Below are 21858 nucleotides of genomic sequence, written 5' to 3'. Positions count from 1 at the left end.
TTTGTCTTCTCAGCATTGATCTAGGTTTCAACGTACGCTGGAAGAAGACGACTTCCCTTCACATGATGTCAAGGCCTCTATAATTCTCAAGCGTTCTACTATAAAAGGGTCTTCACTGAGTGTTTCAGCTCCACTCACTTTCGAAGTAGTTCAGGGAAAAATGAAAATGCTCGGTCTTGATTTTGTGTTGTTCATAGTGTTTTTCCTTCTGGTTCTTCCGTCTCTTTCTCTAGAAACAAACACACAGGTTGAGATTCAAGCACTGAAAGCCTTCAAGAGCTCCATCACCAGTGACCCATTGGGAGCTCTTGATGATTGGGATGAAGTGAGTCATTCTCACTGCAACTGGTCGGGGATTACCTGTGACCCGGCGTCGAAACAGGTCGTGTCTATTTCTTTGGTGGACAAGCAGCTCGCAGGAGGCATATCGCCTTTCCTAGGGAACCTCGCAGCCCTGCAGGTTCTCGATCTAACTCTAAATAATTTCACAGGGAAAATTCCGGCGGATCTCGGAAAATGCTCGCAGCTCTTGGAATTGACCCTTTATGAGAACTCTCTATCCGGTCCGATACCACGAGAGTTAGGGAATCTCAGGAGTTTGCAGTCAATTGATTTCGGCGACAATTTCCTGAGTGGAAGTATCCCCGAAAGTATCTGCAACTGCACATCCTTGTTGGCGCTTGGTCTCATCGGCAACAATATCACCGGCAGGATTCCTGCCGGAATAGGAAGCTTGACCAATCTTCAGCTCTTTACAGCTTTCGGAAACAACTTGGATGGTCCTATACCTAGTTCTGTCGGTTTACTGGAGTCTCTCCAAGCATTAGACTTGAGTCAAAACCAATTGTCAGGAGTCATTCCTAGAGAAATCGGCAACTTGTCCAATTTAGAATACCTCCAGTTATTTGAGAATGTCCTCGTTGGAGAAATCCCGAAAGAACTCGGCCATTGTACCAACCTTGTCGCTCTTGAGTTATACATTAACTCCTTCACGGGCTCCATTCCCACAGAGCTTGGGCATTTGGTTCAAATGAAAAGCTTGCATTTGCATAAGAATAGGTTGAATTCCACCATTCCACCATCTCTATTCCAACTTAAGTCGCTGACCAGATTAGGACTCTCAGAGAATGATTTGACTGGTAGTATTCCTCCTGAGATAGGTTCATTGAGATCTTTACAGGTTCTGACCCTTCATTCCAACAGGTTCACTGGAGCAATTCCTTCGTCCTTGACGAACTTGACCAATTTAACATACTTGTCTATGAGCTCCAATCTTCTCACAGGTCAGATTCCGAAAAATATCGGGTCGCTTTACAACTTGAAGAACTTGACCCTTTATGACAACCTTCTCGAGGGATCAATACCAGCTAGCATTACCAACTGCACCGGTATTTTAGTCATAAGTCTCAGCATGAACTATCTGAGTGGAGAAATTCCCCAAGGCTTAGGAAATTTGTCAAATCTGACATTTTTATCTATCTGGGCCAATAATATATCTGGTCAAATCCCTGATGATCTCTGCAACTGTTCCAGACTTGCTACTCTTGATTTAAGCGACAACAAGTTAAGTGGATTCGTAAAACCCAGCATCGGCAACCTGGTTAATCTCCGCATTCTGAAAATCATTAACAATTCTTTTGTGGGTGAAATTCCACCAGAGATAGGCAATTTGACCCAGTTACTCATTCTGTCGATGGCTGAAAACAACTTTTCCGGGCCGATTCCTCCAGAAATCTCGAGACTCTCTCTCCTCCAAGGCCTCTCTCTCCATGACAACGCCCTGAAGGGAACGTTACCTGATGGACTATTTGAACTGAAACAGTTGACGAACTTGCAGTTGCAGCGGAACAGGTTGATGGGTCTGATTCCAACTTTAATCTCAAGACTCCAGTCACTTTCTCTGTTAAGCCTCAGTGGAAACATGCTTAGCGGATCGATTCCTAGAGAGATGGAGATGCTGACGCGGTTAATGACCTTAGATCTCTCTGATAACAGTCTTACTGGCTCAATTCCCAGATCTGTGATTGGAAGCATGAAAAGAATGCAGATATATCTGAATCTTTCACGCAACTCACTGACAGGAAGTGTGCCAGATGAGCTTGGTGAAATGGAAATGATACAGGCTATTGATATCTCGAACAATAAACTCTCAGGAACCATTCCTAGAACACTCGGAGGCTGCAAAAACTTGCTTTCGCTTGATTTTTCAGGAAATAGACTTTCCGGTCCACTTCCGGTTGAAGCTTTTACAGGAATGGATTCCCTAACAAGCCTGAATCTTTCGAAGAATGAGATAAATGGGTCACTGTCCGATGATTTGGCAAAGATGAAGCATTTGAGTTTGCTTGATCTTTCATATAACCATTTGATGGGCGTGATCCCTGAAAGCTTCGGCAATTTTTCTAGCTTGAAGCACCTCAACCTTTCCTTCAATCATCTTGAAGGCCGCGTGCCAGAGAAAGGCATATTTGTGAACATCGATGCGTCGAGTTTGACGGGTAATGATGCTCTTTGTGGAATCGAATTTCTCGGCTCTTGTGACAATAAGAGTTCTAAGAAATTGTCGAAGAGAACCATACGAATTTTATTGGCACTGGGGTCTGTCACTGTACTTTTTGCATTAGTTTTGATACTATCGATCGTCAAGTACAAAGCAGGCAGAAAAAAGTCACAAGAGCTTGAGAATACAGAACCACATTATGCATCTGCAATGAACCTCAAGAGGTTTGAGCAGAAAGACCTCGAGGCTGCGACTGAATTTTTTCGCGAGGACAATATCATCGGTGCAGGCAGCTTGAGCACTGTGTACAAGGGCCTCTTGGAAGAAGGGAAGGTTGTTGCTGTGAAGAAACTGAATTTACGTCAATTTTCCACAGAATCCGACAAATGCTTCAATAGAGAAGTAAAGATCCTTAGCCAGCTGAGGCACCGAAATTTGGTTAGGGTGATCGGCTATGCTTGGGAGAGCGGGAAATTGAAAGCTTTGGTCCTGGAATACATGGAGAATGGAAACTTGGATAGCATAATACACGACGCTCAGATGGATGGGTCGCGGTGGATGCTGTCTAAAAGAATTGATGTCTGTGTTTCCATTGCGAGCGGGTTGAGTTACTTGCACTCTGGATATGGTTTCCCCATAATCCACTGCGACCTGAAGCCTTCTAACATCCTTTTGGATGGAGATTGGGAGGCTCACGTGAGCGACTTCGGAACCGCTCGGATGCTAGGGATTCATCCCCAGAATGGGACTGGCATTACTGCTTCATCAGATTTCCAAGGCACGATCGGCTACATGGCACCAGGTAAATATCTTGCTCATACAAGTCCATGGCCATGTGATTTAAGCCAAAACATCCCAAGTAGCCATTTCATTTCACTTGAGTTCTGAACATTTCTTGAGCGTAATAAGCCCAAAGAGTTCACTCTCCTTGGAGTTTTCACTAGGTAAAAGCGTCAAAGCCAACAGCCTGCTTCTGCAAGCATATAAGCTGAAATCTTGACTGTAGTGTTGCACACAAAACATTATCAGCTGGTATTTAGCTCATTCATTCATACTCATACTATGACACATTTGAACATGTATGCAAGCGAAAAGTGAGTATATATAAGCAAGCAAACCGTATCGGAATATATTTATGCATGTATATATACTGAAGTGTCGACCGTAGAGTTGAAACACAAATCATCAAAGCTGGCATTCAACATGTTCATTCCAATTAGCATGATAATGGATTGCATAACTGAGAAATGTCCTATGATTCCTCCTCCGTCTGGACTCTTTTCATGATCTTTCCGGTGCAATTTCTAACCCATAAATAACAACTCTCTCTATCTCTCACTCAATCAGCATCTTCTGTCTTCTCCCTTTGGCCAGAGTTTGCCTACATGAGAAAAGTCACAACTAAGGTGGATGTTTTTAGCTTCGGAACGATAATGCTGGAGCTGCTAACAAGAAGGAGACCAACTGCGCTCACTCAGGAGAACGAATACCCAATCAGTTTGCATCAACTGGCAGAGACGGCTCTTGCAACCGGAACCAGTGGGATTTTCCAAATCTTGGACCCGCTTCTAGCTGCGAATGTTTCCAAGGAGCAGCAGGAAACCATAGAAAAGCTCTTCCAACTGGCTCATCAGTGCACTTCTCCAGATCCGGCAAACCGACCAGACATTGATGAGGTCCTGGCTGTCCTTACAAAAATAAAGGCCAAGGCAAGCTAAAACTGAAAACTTTTGATGCTATGAGTTATGGGAAGCATTGTAAAGAGCATGATAGTTGAACCCTGCTAGTTCTTGCACCAGCAGAACCGATTTTGAAGCAGGATTACATTCGCTCAGCTGTTTTCGTCCCATTTCTTGAAAATTTTAGCAGGTTCGGCATAAGGAAATAGAAGATCTCAATCCAGTCTTGAAGAAACATTGACAGTCTAGTTACTTGCATTGGATATCCTAATCACATTAGAGAATCCAGCTGCTTGTCCCTAGCTTCCTTCATCACAATTTCAGATCGAACCGGAAAAGAGATGGTGAATGGCAAGTAGACCAGAGAGCTTGATCAGACAAAAAAGCCCAGAAACAAGAATTGCACAGATATATCTTCTCGTTGCATCAAAACTCAACCTCACTCTCTACAGAGCATCACATTCCGACAAACAAGAACTCAAGACATTAACCATAAAGGAAATTGAGAATTCGTCGCGAATAACCAAAATGATCACGACGATCAACCTCAAACAGTTACCAAAACCTTGTGAAGATTGCTCAAATGTCATCTCTTATGTACCTTTTTGGGGGCTTAACCATCAGGACCAGGAGGATCGTTACGAAGAAACTCATCCACAGTGGAAGGAAACACCAACCCACCAGAACCGCATCCACCGCCCTCGCAGACAGACGCGGCTTTACCCAGAAGCAGATGCACCAACCTCAACGGCTCCACCCTCTCATCCCCATCACCACCGCCGCGGCCGTTCAAAAAGCACTCAATCCACCGATCCAGTCTCTCTGCCTCCTTCGGGCACTTCGGCCCCTTCACGCCGGCGATTCGCTCGTAGAACCCTCCCTCGCACTCGCAAGCCCCGGCGTCTCCGCAGCCCGCTCCTCCTCCTCCACGAGACTTCGGCTCGCGGTTCCCCAGACCGAGCATCCGCATCAAGCGGTCGATGTCGTCGGCCGAATCGGCGTCGATCTCCGTCGCCGGCGGCGGAGGAGATTCGGGCGGAGAATGGAACTGGGGAGAGCAAGAGAGGAACGCCTCTGGTGCTTCGCTGCTATCTTGAAGAGGAGGAGGAGGAGGAGGGGGAGGATCGAGGGCTTGGTGGTGGTGGTGGTGGTGGTGGTAGGGTAGGGAGGAGAGAAGGTGGAGAGGGGATGCCGGAGAATGGTCGAGTGGTGACGAAGCAGTGGTTTGCGGCGTTTGGCGGCGGCGGGGGCGGTCGAGTTTGAGTCGCTTTTCGACTCGCTCGAGTGAAGAGAAGAAGTTGGAGCGCATCCTTCAGACGGCGAACGCTGACGCGGCAGTTTTTAAGTTTATTAGCAAGATATGGAGGGAAAAATGGTTGCGCGGTCGAGAATTAGTATTTTCCGGGACAGTTTTACCATTTTTGCAAATATAATTTATAATCGATCAATCATATTATTCGCGTGATATCGAGATCAAATTAATCTTTTTTAATGACAAGAAATTTCATGAAAATTCAAAAGTAATTTGTGTTATCGATCGAGGAAAGTAAGACAGAGAGGAGTGAGTTGCAAGTCTCATAGGGACGCAACCACAATGAAACACTATCATAGTCCTTTTGTTTCGCGAAAAATGAATGATTTGAAATATATTTTTTTTAAAAAGATCGCTTATATAACTTACAAAAAAGTCCACCAAATTATTTAGACATATATTATTATCGATAATGAAAAGATTTCGAATTGACTAATTATTTCAAGCAATACAAGCGATCATTTTTAATAAAATACTTTCCAAATCGTTTATATTCAGCGAAAAAAAAAAAAACGGAACGTACATAAGTGGCGTGTATTGCGTTGTTTAGATATGGCAATACCTCTTAGCCGTAGGGTTAGACAAGCCCGTGGACTAACGAGGCCCGTTGGCTTGACGGGTCTGCGAGGCTACCAAGGCCATGATCAGGTTGACCATCGGGATAATCCTTGGAAAGAATAGGGATGCGTTTGATTAGACTTTGAAAATGGGCTTTAAGCAAATGCAAATGTCTTTAGCCTAAGTGGTTTTGTGAAAATGTAACTGGCGTTTGGTAAAAAATTGTTTAAAATGCAACTTTGGGTTAAGTAGTGTTTAGCAAAAGAAAAAATTTCAAAGGGCTTTTGGTCGCATATTTTTTTTTTAAATTTTTTATTTGAAAAAAAAATCAAAACCCTTCGCCGGTCGGCTTTGGCCAACGGTGAGCCGGATCTAACACCGGCAATCGTCATCTGAGGCCGCCTGGGGTCGTGTGACCCTAGGCGGCCTTTGCCAACCACCCTGAAGAAGAAGAAGATGATTCTAGGGTTTCACTTTTAAAAAAGAGTAAAATGAGTTTTTAGTAAAGTTTTGAGGGCAAAATAGGTAACTGACTATTTTCATCGATGAGGCCTTCAGTATTCCGAAAAATGCTGAAAACTCAATACTGGTCCCTCCCAGCATTGGATTTTCAAGCTTCTCAAGGCTAACATTTGGCCAAATGGCTCTTGAAAAGGCTTGCCTCCCCAGCATTTTTCCCAAGGGGCTTTAGTTGAACCAAACACACCCTAATACTATCCCTCCCCCCCCCAAAAAAAAAAAAAAAGCATCCGAATACTAGTTATATTGACATTTGATAATAATTTATGGTGCATCTTTACTTGTATCTTGTATAAAAATGTACAATGAATATTGTTTTAGTTTTATTGGCTTCTTTCCATTTCAGATTTTTCCATTCACAAGAAGAAGACGTTATTATGTATTCCATCAGTATTCTTCAGTTGACACCAAGAGTTTAAAATTTTTGAAGTCTGATTCTCCCCAGCTCCTTCAAGACTTGATTCTACCGCATGAAGAGTTCGATGTCTACGTTCCGATGTCGAGGACGAAAGATTCAGGGATGATTAGTTGGTGTATCTATAGCGATACACAAATGGCTTTTCGCGTTTCACTGGAATACCAAGTGTGGGCGATGACGCCGATCCCCGACACTAATATGGCAAAGAGAGGCCTTACATGTTTCACTGGAAAATCACACACGGGAAAGTCATGTACGCACTTATGCGCCATCCATTTACATTGTTCATGAAATACGAACATGCACAGCTAACACGATTTAGAACTTCTAACTTATCTGATCAGATCATTATGATGGCTAAAAGGATTATTTTGTTTTGACAGCAGACTCTGCGCCGGAGAATCCTTCATTATGATAGAATGTTTTTGAGGATGGCGTTTGCAGATAAATCTATGAATCTTAAGCCGCAAAGGATGAAGAAAAACAAAGAAGAAACGTGGGAGTTCAGTTGAAAGGGAAGGAAGATGATTGAGTATGTCACTAAAGCTAGCAGCAATACACGAAATTTCACACCTGCTGAAGTGTCGTTTCCGACCAATCCACATCACATGAATGAAATGCCAATCCCACTCAAGACTCTCGCAATCACTTTCCAGGGACGAAGTTGGTGGCATAGGCCCAAGCATTGTTGTTGACTGGGTCGGCAAGGTGGTCAGCCAAGTTCTCCAATGGACCCTTTCCCGTCACAATGGCCTGCACGTAGAACCCAAACATGGAGAACATGGCGAGCCTGCCGTTCTTGATCTCCTTCACCTTGAGCTCAGCGAAGGCCTCGGGGTCGTCGGCCAGGCCCAACGGGTCGAAGCTCCCGCCGGGGTAGAGCGGGTCGGTGACCTCACCGAGCGGGCCGCCGGCAATACGGTAGCCCTCGACGGCTCCCATCAAGATGACCTGGTGGCCCATATGGCCAGGATGCTCTGGGCATGGATCAAGCTTGGGTTGCCCAGGTAGTCGAGCCCTCCCTCGTTGAAGATCTAGGCCTCAGCCTTAAACCACACGGCCTCGCCGAACTTGACGCCATTCCGGGCCAGGAGCTCGGGGAAGACCCAGCCGAGGGCGCTGAGCATGGCCCACCTGGCGTGGATGACCTCGAGCTCGCGGTTCTTGGCAAAGGTCTCGGGGTCGGCCGAGAGCCCGGCAGTGTCCCAGCCGTAGTCGCCGGGGAACTGGCCGGTGAGGTAGCTAGGGGGCTCGCTGGAGAACGGGCCCGGGTACTTGACACGGTCCGGGCCGTACCACGGGCTCCCGGAGGAGACGGACTTGACTGATTTCCTCATGGAGACTCTCCCATTGCCGAGGAGCTCGGGAGTGGAGGGGGATAGCCTCACCGCCTGCCCGGCGAAGGACGGGGAGGAGAGAGCCATGGTGGAAGCTGCCATTGAGGGGGTGGATTTGGGAGCTTGATGAGCGTGTCTTTAAGTGTTTGAAAGAGAGAGTTGAGATGGAGTGGTGATGGTTGTGTTGGGCTATATAAATGCACGAGGGTCCTTATCTTAGAGATCTCTATCTGAATTCCTATTGGCTTTGCAAGTCAGTTCGATTTTTGGGAAATTTTCATTTTCTTTTTAAATTTTTTTTTTGTTATTTTTATTTTGTGGGGTTGTATCAAGAGGCGGAGAAATTTCAGAGATAATTATCGTAAATTCAGATTTTTCCCACCAATCGGAGGGTGCCACTTGGGGGCAATTCGGATAACCCTATATCTGCATGAAGTTGCATGTTCATCAAAGTGGGACCACCACCTTCTTGGTTGTACAATTCTCGTATCAACACGAATATCCCATATGTCCTTAGAATATTGAGTAGGAGAAATAATTATGTGACTGTTTTTAATTCACTAGAGATTAATAGTCTATTTCGAATCATGAAAAATAAAATACAACAAGCAATTAGAAATTTTTGAGGGGACCATATCTTCTAGAATTTGTGGTCCACAACGTATTGTTACTCTAAAAAATCACTTAATGATTTTTATGCTAGCAAAAGTATTAAAAAAATATGATATTGTTTATTAAATGGACAATTAACTGCTTTTGTGTAGTTGTCATCGACTTACTTAATGAAGTTAACAATGCATTAAGGTTCCATTTGTTTCACATAAGACAACTTCTTGAAAAAAAAAAAAGATTCATGTTAGGATTTTCGGGTCATCACAAGAACCGTGGCTCGCCCCGCACCACCCCATTGACATAATGATCAATATCATTGTGGATAAAACCAGGGCTCTACCACGACACTCTAAACCTCATGGAGGCATTGAACATCTCAAAAAGAAGAGGGGAAGATGGTGATGAAGATCCTATAAATCTTTCATATCACCGATAATCCAGATCTTGATTAATCTGAGACGAAGCAAGGACAATTCCGTTGGTCGCCCGAAATTTCCTGCCCACTTCTATCACGGCCTCAGATTTACCGATTTGCGTCATTTCTGCACCGCAAAATTGGTGGTTGCCATTTTAGATCATGACCATTATGGAGGCGGTGGCCACAATTCCGAGATCTAGGGTTTTTCCTTAGCTTTCAATTAACTGAATTTTTTAATTTAATTGGATTTTTCTTTATTTATAATCTTATCTTGAAATGTAGCAAACACTTGATGGGGTTAAATATATCCATCTTTATTATCTAGAGGATTTGGTATTCCACTTTATCCTGCCATATCCCAATCAAAGTTTCGACGACCAAATGCAACCAAAAGGATTAGGACTCAATTAGCAAAAAAAAAAAAAAAATGTATGACTGAATCAGTATAATTGCAATAGGCTTAGGATCTAGTGGTAGTTTCTCCCAAAAAATTAGCTCTGCCCAACCAGATCCATGTTATTTGCATTCGCATTGCAACTACGTAGGTCAAAACTCCTCATTCCTATATCCCTTGTTACAAAATTCGTCAAAAATTAAGGGACATCAATATGACAAATTGAATAGGTTAAATCCCTTTGGTACTATGTGGAAAATATCTCACGGCAATTAAACTTTGGTCTTCCATTTTGCACATAAAAACTTTATGGATCATGAAATCACATGTTTTTAAGTGTGAGTGAACAATTATTTCATGATTGTTTATGTTTTGAAAATGAAAAAGTTGTAAGATATTGAGGTTATCCTACACTTGGAAGAAAGAAGTAGAAAAAGGAAGAAATATAGTGATAATTTGATTCTTCATTGCCGTAGTAAATAGGGAAGAAAATTGAATTTCTTTCTTCGTCTTTACAAAAAAAAAAGGGAGCAATTAATTGTGACACGTTCACAAACGGGATGGTATTGACTTTCATACAGGTGCTGCATGGCTGTCGTCAGCTTGTGTCGTGAGATGTTTGGTCAAATCCTATAAAGAGCGAAACCTTCATTTTGTGTTGTTGAGACATGCGCCTAAGGAGAAAGCCTTTGCAATCGAAGTGAGCCGAGGAGCCGAGTGACGTGCTAACGCTATTTGTCTTCTTCTCGGTGCTTTTCTCTTCCATCCTACCTTGCGCCACTTACGGATTCAGTTAGGGGAGAGTTCCGCTTTAGAGGGAAGCACCGGCGAGAGCAGGGGTGGATGAAGCGGAAGCGAAAATGTCGGCGAGACCGCTTGTTGAAGGTCCGATGGCACCTTGCTCCTACCTGAGCTATGCAACAACGAGATGTCCCTTGATCCTTGTTTCCATTATTGGAGAAAAAGAAAGGACTGTACTCCTTGTCAAAAGTATCGTATTAATGTGCAAATTAATGGAGATGAATTTCCCTTTGAGATCTCTATTTTACCTAATTGACAGACTATTGATGGGAACAGTGACCCACTCAACATTGCACTGTTTCCGAAGAAGCCTTCGCTTGAACACTAAAAGCCTTCAATCGTGCCACCAGCTATAAAAACACTGCAATTTTTCATTATTAAAAACTTATAAATTGGAGTCAATTACTTTGTTAAAAACTCAACTTTTACTTGAAATCATCCTTATGGATGTTCATCTGTTATTGAGCACCTCTTGTATTGATTTTATTCCTTGCACATTAATAAATACATTTAAATGTCTGAAATATCTTTGAAATTTGCAATTTGCCATATAGTGATTATGTAGTATCGGCTTTATTTTAAAAATCGAAACCTTCATATTCGAGGGCGTCGCCGAGAGCCGCCATAGCTAGGCGAGGGCCAGCAACCCTCCCCACAATCTGGGTGGGTGAGGGTCACCGGGCCCTCACCCGTGGTCAGCAAGGCCACCGGCCTTTTTTGGCGACAGGGAGGAGGAGGTCCTTGCCTTTGGCTTTCTTTTTTTATTTTTTTAATGCATTTTTTAATTCTATTTAATGAATATTCTATTTAAAAAAATTAGAACTTAGGCTAAAACAACGTTGTTTAGCCTTATGTTTCATGTTTTAGCCACGTAGGAGAAATAAAATACTCCAAAAAAAATCACATCAACATTTTCTATTAATCTAAATGGATGGAGTTAATGAAAAGACTCATTTTTAGGACTTGATTGTGTTTGTTATAAGTTTTGTGACTCAATTACAATTCCACGACAAGTTTTAGGACTTCCGGTATATATATCCCTTTTTCAAGCTGTTGAACAATGGCTACCTTCTTGAGCCGCCATAGGAAGTAGGAAGATAGAAAAAGAACTTGCAGGAGTTGTTTATTTTTTACATCCAAGAATAGGAAATGACATCCGATAATTTATGCTGTGAGTTTTACATTCAAGAGTGGTTTATATATATTCCCATTGAATGAATGAATAACCATTTCTTACTTACCACAATAAGTGAATTCTTTTTTTTGTTGTTGCTCAAACCAATAAATTAAGAAATTATCAATCGCAGCCTTAAAGAAATTAATTTTCACCACTTGATGCGCTGATGTAACATAGTCTAGGATAAGGATTTTGGAGCGAAATGCAGCTATTCACAATTGATGTTTGTTGAAGTATTTCTTTTTTGACTGTTACTTGGGCAAAAGTTATTTTATGTTGATACGCATTGTCATAGCTTAAGTAACCATACTCTGCCATATATAGAGGACATAATTTATGAGGACCCCGACCGGTCACTCGATGGGGCAAGAAGCAACCTCAAAACTTGCTAAAGAAATCATGAATGTGTTGGTTGATGTCATGAGGCCTTTCTTGGTTGAGGAAATGCGCCACACCTTCCATGACCACCACTTCCTCCAAGAGAGGGACCGTCTTCTTGAACCCGCCTTTGTGTATGAAGTCTTTGATGTCTGGCATGTGGTAAACCAGGTCAAGCTCACCCACAATGAACTTCACAGGCACTTTCACCTCAGCTCCATCCCATGGTGCCATCAGCTCCCAGTTGCTGCAACAGTTAATACAAGAGAGTGTATCAGTTCAAAAGAAGCTCCTTGATTCCTACTTCCATTATTGGCCTGCTAAGCTAATCGATCCGGTGAAAATCACGCTGAAACTATAACTAAATTGGTGACAACATATGGACACCCTTCCTTTCAGATCATGGATTGCACAGTGCAGAGAGGAATAGATCTAAGTCTTGTACCAAACTACGCGGAATTTCAGAGCAATGTGAATTTCAAGTAGACAGTTGCGATCTCACAGCACAATGCGATCTCATCCCTTCTCCTGTGCACATACATACAAGAGATTAGATTGATCATCCCGGGGAAAGAACAGCTCACCGATTGATGTTCCTGTAGTAGTTGATCCCTCCAGTGAAGCCCTTCTTCTCAAACTTGTCAACGTAATAATCGACGTCCTCCCGCGTCAGCCATGAAGGCAACACAACTGGGTCTTCCACTGGGTGCCCGAACCCTTTCCCTTTGGGAAAGAAAAGCGGGCCGGGAATGCGGTATGTCAACATCCCCTCGAGAACTCTCCTGGTCCCCATCTCTGAAAACTCGGCCTCAATCTCTCCAGGTTCCTGCATTTAATGCAACTATGACAACAATTATGCACCTTAAAATGGACTCGAGTTGATATTACCCTTGTCACGATGGATCTCTACACAAAAATCAAATGAGTTTATGATTGTTATGTTCACTCGGTTCTAACTCATCACAAGAAGATCAATACCTACAGGAAAAAAGCGTCGCATGTTTCTCGAAATCAAATGCAGTGCAAAACTCTAGATGACAACCTAGTTAGGTGTTCAAAGAGTAACACAAGAAAAACCCGAACCTGAAACCTACAGATGTAGTAGTCATCGCCATAGGTGGCCCTGTAGCCGTCGAGGGGCTTCCTCTCGGGGTTCCGGGGCAGCCACGGCACGCTGAGATTGACCAGAGCCTTGACCCGGTCGGGCCTGAGTAGGCATAAGTACCATGCCATCAGGGCCCCCCAGTCGTGGCCCACCACAAACGCCTTTTCCTCCCCCTCCGCTGCCACAGCGTCCAGGAGCCCCACCAAGTCACCCACCACATGGAGGGCTGTGTAGGCATCCATCGGGGCCGGAGCCTCAGAGTCCCCGTAGCCGCGGAGGTCGGGGGCGACGGCACGGAAGCCGAGCATGGAGAGGCCGAGGATCTGGTGGCGCCACATGTACCAGAGCTCTGGGAACCCGTGGATGAAGAGGATGAGTGGGCCCTCGCCACTCTCCGCCACGTGGAGGTTCACGCCGTTGACCTTCACCATGCGATGCTTGATGGTCTCCATCTTTGCTTGGGACTGTCTGAGTGAAGTTCGCCGTAGGGAGCGTGTTTCCTCGATTTGTGTTGTGTGATTGAACTTTTCAAGAAGATGATGAGGAGAAAGAGTGCAACAACAAAACTCACAGATGGCACGGGACAAAGTAGAGAGATTGATGGAAAAGGTTAGATCGCAACCTGGATAATAGCAGACAATTGTCACGGGCTGAGAGATTGTGATCGACCCGTGCGGCGGCTCAGCTTCTTTTGGATCACTGGAGATGATAGAGAGAGACTCTGGGAGGAAGCTTTGTATTTCTTTGGTGGATGATCAAATGATAAGGAGGACTATCCTTTATATAGGAGGGGGCCTCGAATTACAACCGTAGATCTTACTTTCATCTAATGGCCTAGATTTCATCTACCAACTTCCCAACTACTGACATTAAATAGGAAGGTTCCAGAACCTTGCCAAATTACCGATTTGCCCGTCCTTGGAAACCTTCTAGAATATTATAGAAAACTAGTAGAAAATCCTAGACAAACCCTAGGGGACCCGGATATATCAAGTCATGGGGCGTTTCTCGGCCTTCCGCACGACCGGTTGGGGCACAAAAACCTCGGCCCGTGTCATTCTCCCCCACCCATTTGAGCGCCGTCCTCGATGCTCTTAGCTCGGGGCTTTTACGCACAACGGAATTTTTGTTTTGGCCGCCCGCATCCTTCTCTTGGATCGTCGGCTTCTTCCGGCTTTTATTTTTGTGTCCACGAGAGTGCTTCTTCTTCGGCTTCGGGACTTAGGATTTCTTCGGTGCTTGGATAGCTTCATGAGTCATCAGCGACTCGTTCTATGTCTTGGCCGCATCAATGCCTTCCAGCTACAGAAACAACACGTTGATCGGCAGAGTATCTTGAGTGTTTGTAGGTAGCTCCCACTTTTCCTTTGTCTTCTCCAAAGGTCGGGTCTTCACGCTTGACTTGGGTGGTGACTCAACACTTGTCTTCTTTTCCACGAGTCGAATCGTGTTGATGCTTTTCGGCTCCTTCACTCCATTGAACATCGGTACGACCGATGCGGCTTTAGGATCCGTGATGATGATCGTCTTGGACCTCAAATCAACCATTGTTAGTGCGTTGTCAAAGAAGTCCATCCCCCGCAAAAGATCGTAATCGTCGAGTGGGATTACATCGAAATCAAGCTTCCCTTTCCATCCGCCGACTTGAATTTCTACGCCTCTAGCTATGCCGTTAGCTAGCTAGTCCGAAGTGTTGAGCGGCTTGAAGAAATGCTCGATTAGTTCCACGTGGAGTCCCAGCCACTTTGCCGCCTCGCTCGATATGAATAGATTTGTCGCCCCTATGTCAACCAAAGCAACAAGCATTTTACTACATACCTTGACTTCCACAAAGTTCAGCATTGATGTTCTTGTAATCTTCTTTGATGGAGATTGAGCCTGGATGGTGTTGAGTCGAGCCACGCCACCAAGTCGCACAATCTTTGGTTCTTCCTCTTTTTGCTCCTCATCCTCCTTATGCTTGGCAACGATGGAGTTGGGAGTTTTGCTATTGTTCTTCTTCGGACATTGTTGAATCCAATGGCCGCCACCGCAAATCGCACACAAATGAGAGGGATGATGTTTGAACTTGTCCTCCGGATTGATGTAGTTGTTTTGGGGTCGGTTACCTCGATATTGGTAGGGTTGATTTCTAGAAGACCCTTCTCCCCAATTTCTTTCTCTTCCTCGGTCTTGATGTTCTAATTGACCACGACCGGAATTTTTTCATCATCTCTCGCGATCCGTGTCTCGATCCTTCCCTCCATTTCCCTTGGACTTCAAATCGAGCTTGCTGAAGTTGACCAGTGACTTAGCCCCGGATATCGCCTTTGTGAGACTTAGGATGTCTCTTCATTTTATCTCGAGCTGCACCCACAGCTTGAGTTCGTCCATGAATGCTTCGCGAGCCTCCTCTTCGCCTAAGTTGGGGGTTTGCGGTTTGAGCTCTGTGAACTCCTTGATGTACTCCTGGATCGAGCTCTTTTGCTCAAGATGATGAAGCTTGTTACGAGCTTCTTGTGCCACGAACACTGGGCAGAAGTTGTTCCCGAGTTGTTTGGTAAACTCGTCCTACGTTTCTATCATGTTTGAGTTGCCCTTCCTGGCTTCATCGCACATGAATCGCCACCAAAGCATGGCTTGGTCGGATAGATATAGAACAATAGTTTGTACCACAGCCGCTTCGTCTTGAATCCCCACGGCGTCAAAGTAGTGCTCCATACTCTAGATGAAGTTTTCAACCTCTCCGGCGGATCGTTCACCTTTGAAGTCTTTTGGTTTTGGCACCTCGATCCTTGGCGCCACTTGCATGACTAGTGCATCGCTCGCCGTCGCACCATTAGCAATGCTTGTTTTGCACAAGACTAACTCCATCTTGAGCTCTCTAATCTCCACCTTGAGCGCCTCTATTTTGGCTGGGCAGGAGTTTTCCTTTTCTTCGACGTTAAGCTTCAAAGCTTCGACTGACGCTTCGAGAGCTTCGTCTTTCATGTGTAGTGGTCCGATGGCTGCGTTGAGTCCGATGGTGAAGTCTTCACGAATCTTCTCGTCCATGTTGGTGATCCAGTCCTTGGCATCTTCAAGACCATCGAGTAACTCTTGCACCGTTCTCCTCATCATGTCGTACTTGTCGGCAAGCACGGAGACCGCGTCCGACGATGCTTCTCTTCTTTTTGATTTACCCCGTTTCTCCCGTGGAGCTTTGTCTTGGGGAAGTTCCCCATCTATAACTACATAAACATGATCCACTTCTGAGTTAGACATTACCTCAACCCGTTTGATGCTCCTCGACCTCACGAATAGCTCGTCTCTTCGTTTTTGCTTTGATACTACTTGTCACGAGCCGGGAGATTGTGATAGACCCGTGCGGCAACTCGGGCTTCCTTTGGATCGTTGGAGCGCTTGTGCTAAACCTTTTCTCTATATTCGTTGCCTTTCTAACCTGGATTGTGTAGAGAGAGGAGATGATCGAGAGAGAGAGGCTCTGGGGAGGAAGCTTTGTATTTCTTTGGTGGATGATCAAATGAGAAGAAGGACTCCCCTTTATACAAGAGGGGGCCTCGAATTACAACCGTAGTTCTTACTCTCATCTAACGGCCTAGATTTCATCTACCGACTCCCCAACCACCGAGATTAAATAGAAAGGTTCCAGAACCTTGTCAAATTACCGATTCGCCCATCCCCGAAAACCTTCCAGAATATTATAGAAAACTAGTAGAAAACCCTAGATAAACCCTAGGGGACCCAGACATAGCAAGTCCTGGGGCATTTCTCGGCCTTCTACACGATCGGTTGAGCATGAAAACCTCAACCGATGTCACAATCTTGAAAAGTGAAACCAATCAATTGATAGATAAGAACAAAATCATTTCCTCTCTTTTATTTTTATTTTTTTCCTCCTTTTTTTTGGGCGATTCCATCAAATGATTTGATTTCGTTCTAAAGTCGTGAGACTACGGAAATTATTTTCCTTTTAATTTGGTTAGAAATGAAATGCTTCGTTCCGCTAGCGATGTGACATAGGGCCGATTATTAACAACCGCTATTCGAGACACCAAAGTGATTTTCTAATTTGGATAGCGAAGGAGGTACTACCTAGCGATCCCGATTTGCAAAATTCGATGTGCTACGTCGATGACTGTTGACACCTAAATTTTGACTAGTCATTTAGTCATTAATTGCATTTGAAAATTAGGGACTAAGTTTAGTCCCTACCAAAAATTAATCACATCATTTTTTTATATATTCCACATTTTAGTGTTTAGCATTTATCGCATCACATTTTGAATTCAAACTTCATGGACGGTAAGTGGACTTAATTGAAGGGGCACTAAGCTTAACCGAGCCAATTGGATTAAGCCACGGGACCAAAAATCACATGTTCACATCTCATGAGACACATGCTTGAACTCACGGTTTGGACAAGAAAATAAATAGAGTTTTTATTCGTGGAAGATCTTCATGTAGAAAAGTCAAAGAAGGAAGTGACAAAATAATATAGGAGATTCTTCTTACACATCCACGGCTGGGAAAAAGTTTAAGCAGGAAAAGGAAAATAAGGAAAAGAATAAAAAAAAAGGTAATATGTCCCACAAGTGGATAAAAAATTGACTCTTTTTCCTTAAGCAACCCCGCATATAAAGGAAAACCGTGACATATGACCGACGGGGTCAGAGAGGGGATAGACATAATGGGCAAAAAATGAAAGAAAGGAAGAGATATTGCACGAATTGTTCGCGGGGATATATATTTTGAAAAAAAATATTCCGCGAGGGATTTCTTTCCCTCAAGTAGCTCAGGTTCCTGAGCCTATAAAAGGATCCTTCACAATGCCTTGAAGGCGGGGGAGGGCGGGGGAATTCACTCAGAAAAAATCAGATTACACGTGAGTTTCTCGGGAGCAATATACGTGAGAGGAGATAGCTTCGGCCAAAAAGCTTCCTTGAACAACCCATTGGTGTCCAGTAGAAAGAGGCTGACGTCTTCCTATCTTCAGGAGGTTCTTTTGCAGTGGATTGCAATTATCCTTCTCTTTTTCGGTGGCCAAAAGCGAGAAGGCTCGCTGCTAATCCAAGTCCAAAAGCTGCTACTGCCAAATTATTATCGTTAAAAGCCTCTGCTTAGCGGGATTTCACTTGCCGCATCACGCCACCTTATCCAACCTTGCTGCGTGGAATCTCTTAGATGTTCGGTCCAAAAAAATCAGTTTCAGTCCCTAGATTGGTAGATCCAAATTCGGAAAAGACAGCATTGCGATATTAGGTTAGTTTTTTTTTTTATCTTGAATTTCTCGATATTTATTTGCCTTGTTTGAAAATTCTGAATATCTAGGCGTACCGCTAAATATTCATGAAATATCTTGCATGAATTGCCGATTGAAATTGTATATTTCAGATATTGCATTGCCTATTTTTGAATTGATGCCCGATTGTGTATATTGGCATAACCGAAGGTTTGCATGTTCGAAAATTGCACGTCGGAATTCGATCTTGAATATCTTCGAAAATCTCGTAATATATTTCCTGCCTAATTTAAAAAATTGCAATCTGACTGAATATTCTTTGGAAATCTTGGATTGAATTACTTGTCAAATTTGGATAAAATCAGAAGATGTCGGAAATCTTTTGAATATATCCAAGATACTCAAGATATCAAAAATCCTTCAAAATATGATTGATTAGGAAAATATCCTAATCCGCAACCGCATATATGGAAATAAATCTATCTATCGGGCTTTAAATAGAATTATTTTCGTAGCGGGTATTTCAAATTTTAGGGTAGATATGTTAGGCTTTAGATCGAAACTTAATTCGAATGATTCAGCGGTAATTATCTTTTTCATTAAGAATTTGCAACTTGAATTTAAGTTCATTAATGAAAACCCAAAATAAAAAAAATCATAAAATTTCAAAAAAAGAAACAAATAAGAATCATTCATGCCTCATGTTAATTTTCGTGTCACAAAATCTCAAAAAATTAGAAAGATATGGTTTCTTAAAAACCACGTCTTATCGAGTTTTTAGAAAGATAGGATTTTCTATAAATCCTATCTTATGGATTGCCTTCAATAAATAAAATATTTTGAATCTATTAGGATAGGTTTTAAAAGATGTAGACATAGGGTAAAAAAGATTTTCTTAAAATTTTTGGGAATTAATGCAAATTGAATCCGAAAAAATTTAAGATAGCCTTGAACCAATTCACCATCATTTTTCATTATTTTTTTATTTCGAAAATTACACAAAAAAATTCATAAAAAGAAAACCCAAAAAAATTTGCACCTTTAAGGTTCATGTCAGAATTCATCATCAAAATTGCCAAACTAAACATTTTTCATGAACTTGGTACCGAAAGGACATTAATTTAAAAATTAATGCAACCAAATCCCGGATTTAGAATTTCCGGTTCGTAGAAGTAATTTAGTTTTCCCACTAATTTACTTAGGTTTCTAATCGACTTACCAAAAATGATTAGTGGCGACTCCGAAGATTAAAATCATTTGCTAAATAATCACTCGAACCATAAGTCACGATTTGGTAGAACTTGGGAGAGTTCGAGCCAAGTTAGTTAATTTAATTAATTAATCCGGTAATCCATTAACTTGAAATTGAAATTTCACGAATTTTAGGTTGCGACGGTTTGACGACTGCATTAGGGATTTAACTTAGATTTTTTGAAATTTAAGGAGGACTTAGGCTAGATAATTTCATAAAAAAAAAAAAAAGACTTGGTTTGGTAATCTTGGTTGAATTTTAATCCTTAGGTGTTAAATGGTTTTGTAGGAACGGAGTTATAAGGGGAGGAGTCTGTGGCTAACCTCTATTTTGCAGGCTTAGTGATGAGAATTTTGATTTTTGAATTGTTGGAGTGCTGATTGCTTTAAAAATGTCGTGCATGCCGCTAGTATAATTGCACTACACCACATCGACTTGTGACCGAACCAGGTCACCCGATAGTTTTAGGATGGTATTTAAGTGGTTCTTTAACCTTGGTGATAAGGCTTCGCTAAAGGTTATCCCACTTGGATCCCAAATTCTACAAAAAATGGCTCAAGGGTCGTTCTCATGCACGTGAGACTATGATACACGAGAGTTGCCCTTGTCGACCAAACCAAGCCGAAATGATTGGACCCGACTAATCATAACTATGTATGCGAGGCGGCAACTAGCCATGATAAACGTGCGCGAGGCTGCGACATGTCATCCCATCCTTCATTTCACTTTGCTAAAAGAACTAAAATCCAAATCCACAATTCATATGTATGTCTTTATGATTGACTAATTTTGGGTCGGTCCATGGTTTATGTTGATTTATTTAGCACGCGATCTATATACGAATGAGTCGCAATGATATCCGTTTCGTGCCTACTCCGAAGCTAGAGCTCAAGAAGCTGTGGGGTTAGTTGAAGCCGGATAGTCAGTAGAACGTGCTCAAGCATATTGGGTTCATATTGCTGATTCTTGATATCGATATTCAGAGCGGGATCATGCAAGCACTAATAAAACAGGCTGAATACTTCCGTCAGTTACTTAAACCTGTTACGTAGTCTCCACCCCGTTAAGCTCTGGGAATTGGGACATTAGGGAGAATAGAGAGGCGATCTGGTTGTGCATATGCAGGAGTAATGCCGTGAAAGTGAAATATTTGGTTCTGATAATCATTACAGTAGCCTTATATAGTATTTAGTTTTGTGACTCTGTCGTCACTTTAGCTGCCTTCTCAGCCACTTGAAATTCAGTGTTACGAACTCGAACAGCCGAAGATTTACATCTTCACTGCAGACGATTATTAGTAGGAAATTGTAACGCTGATGGAGAGCAACCACCACTTGCCTCCCAAAAAGGAATCATATTCCATGACTAATCAAATGAGTGGTGAGTACATGGATTTTTCGACTGCATACGCATTTTGTGCGGTGCCACCACCACAGGCCATGGAACACCTTCCACCGGTCCATGGTCTTCAATTCCAACCATCTACTTTGTGCCCGAAGAATTCCATTGTATTTGACCAGACTGCTTACCAGAGCCGGATCATGTTTCACCCGACAATTGCCCCCAAATTTGGAAATCCAGGCTTTCAAAGCTATCCGACCTATGTGGAGAAGAAAGGTGAGATAAAATGTGCTTTCAACGAACAAAGGGAGGTTTCATTTTCTGATAAAGAGGACTCAGATGATATTGATGCTTTGCTGAGCTTGGAAGAGGAGGAAGATGAAGAGTATGACGAGGATGAGGTGAGCACTGCAAGGACCAATGGCAATTATGGGAGCTCGTCCCCCGATTCGTGCTCCAGCTACAGATCAAAGGCTAGGAAACTTAGCATCTCTTCTCTTCTCCAGAAGTCCTCGGGCAGTACAAGCAGTTCGAGCAATGAACCCAAGCAGCAGAAAATGAAGAAGATGGTAAAGGCGCTGAGAGGAATCATTCCGGGTGGCAATCAGATGAGCACTGTTACTTTGTTTGATGAAGCTGTTAGATACCTCAGGACTTTGAAGATTGAAGCAGAGAAGCTTGGAGACTTTAAGGACTAGACTGGTGTCCATGCTATGGCACTGGGACTGGGCTGCTACATACGGGTAGCACTCTCTCTCTCTCTTTGTGCTGATAATATGCATTTGCTAGCTTGTAGATGCTGTTAAGATATTTGCTAATGGTTGTTAGGATGTTGG

General features: G+C 43.1%; 5 protein-coding genes, 1 long non-coding RNA gene and 1 pseudogene across 7 annotated transcripts in view; 3 read left to right on the top strand and 4 right to left on the bottom strand.

Annotated features, from left to right (window-relative positions):
* The window catches only part of LOC115727998 (transcription factor bHLH144-like), a 30298-nt gene extending 8449 nt beyond the window's left edge, over positions 1 to 21849 (top strand). The window contains exons 5-6 of one of the 2 annotated variants that reach the window (XR_007199775.1): positions 15633 to 15636; positions 21770 to 21849. The gene's annotated coding sequence lies outside the window, so the exon portion shown is untranslated. The remainder of the gene's footprint in view (positions 1 to 15632; positions 15637 to 21769) is intronic. The other variant, XR_007199776.1, reaches the window with a different exon arrangement.
* The window catches only part of LOC125316685, a 26939-nt gene extending 5081 nt beyond the window's left edge, over positions 1 to 21858 (bottom strand). The window contains exons 1-4 of the long non-coding RNA XR_007199777.1: positions 21773 to 21858; positions 7560 to 7562; positions 3824 to 3834; positions 1743 to 1750 (exon numbers count right to left, since the gene is read on the bottom strand). This is a non-coding gene — a long non-coding RNA (uncharacterized LOC125316685). The remainder of the gene's footprint in view (positions 1 to 1742; positions 1751 to 3823; positions 3835 to 7559; positions 7563 to 21772) is intronic.
* Positions 131 to 4387, top strand: LOC125316681 (LRR receptor-like serine/threonine-protein kinase FLS2). Its single transcript, XM_048285616.1, has 2 exons — positions 131 to 3302; positions 3875 to 4387. The coding sequence occupies exons 1-2, from the start codon at positions 161 to 163 to the stop codon at positions 4216 to 4218; spliced, it is 3486 nt and encodes a 1161-aa protein (XP_048141573.1). The 5' UTR covers positions 131 to 160; the 3' UTR covers positions 4219 to 4387.
* On the bottom strand, positions 4066 to 5514 carry LOC115733064 (forkhead box protein G1-like). The gene is made up of 3 exons (XM_048285620.1): positions 4865 to 5514; positions 4433 to 4504; positions 4066 to 4183 (listed from the first exon to the last, which is right to left on the bottom strand). Exons 1-2 carry the CDS (start codon positions 5486 to 5488, stop codon positions 4451 to 4453), a joined length of 678 nt encoding a protein of 225 aa, XP_048141577.1. The 5' UTR covers positions 5489 to 5514; the 3' UTR covers positions 4066 to 4183; positions 4433 to 4450.
* Positions 7605 to 8479, bottom strand: LOC125316682 (annotated as a pseudogene).
* Positions 11846 to 13748, bottom strand: LOC115727994 (epoxide hydrolase A-like). The gene is made up of 3 exons (XM_030658318.2): positions 13187 to 13748; positions 12688 to 12929; positions 11846 to 12350 (listed from the first exon to the last, which is right to left on the bottom strand). Exons 1-3 carry the CDS (start codon positions 13658 to 13660, stop codon positions 12104 to 12106), a joined length of 963 nt encoding a protein of 320 aa, XP_030514178.1. The 5' UTR covers positions 13661 to 13748; the 3' UTR covers positions 11846 to 12103.
* Positions 20702 to 21763, top strand: LOC125316683 (transcription factor bHLH144-like). Its single transcript, XM_048285619.1, has one exon. It carries the CDS (start codon positions 20998 to 21000, stop codon positions 21718 to 21720), a length of 723 nt encoding a protein of 240 aa, XP_048141576.1. The 5' UTR covers positions 20702 to 20997; the 3' UTR covers positions 21721 to 21763.

The sequence above is a fragment of the Rhodamnia argentea genome, chromosome 9 (assembly GCF_020921035.1).
Source record: "Rhodamnia argentea isolate NSW1041297 chromosome 9, ASM2092103v1, whole genome shotgun sequence".
In the NCBI taxonomy this organism is placed as follows: domain Eukaryota; kingdom Viridiplantae; phylum Streptophyta; class Magnoliopsida; order Myrtales; family Myrtaceae; genus Rhodamnia; species Rhodamnia argentea.
The sequence above is the reverse complement of the archived record's forward strand: the minus strand, read 5'-3'. Positions and strand labels throughout refer to the sequence as shown.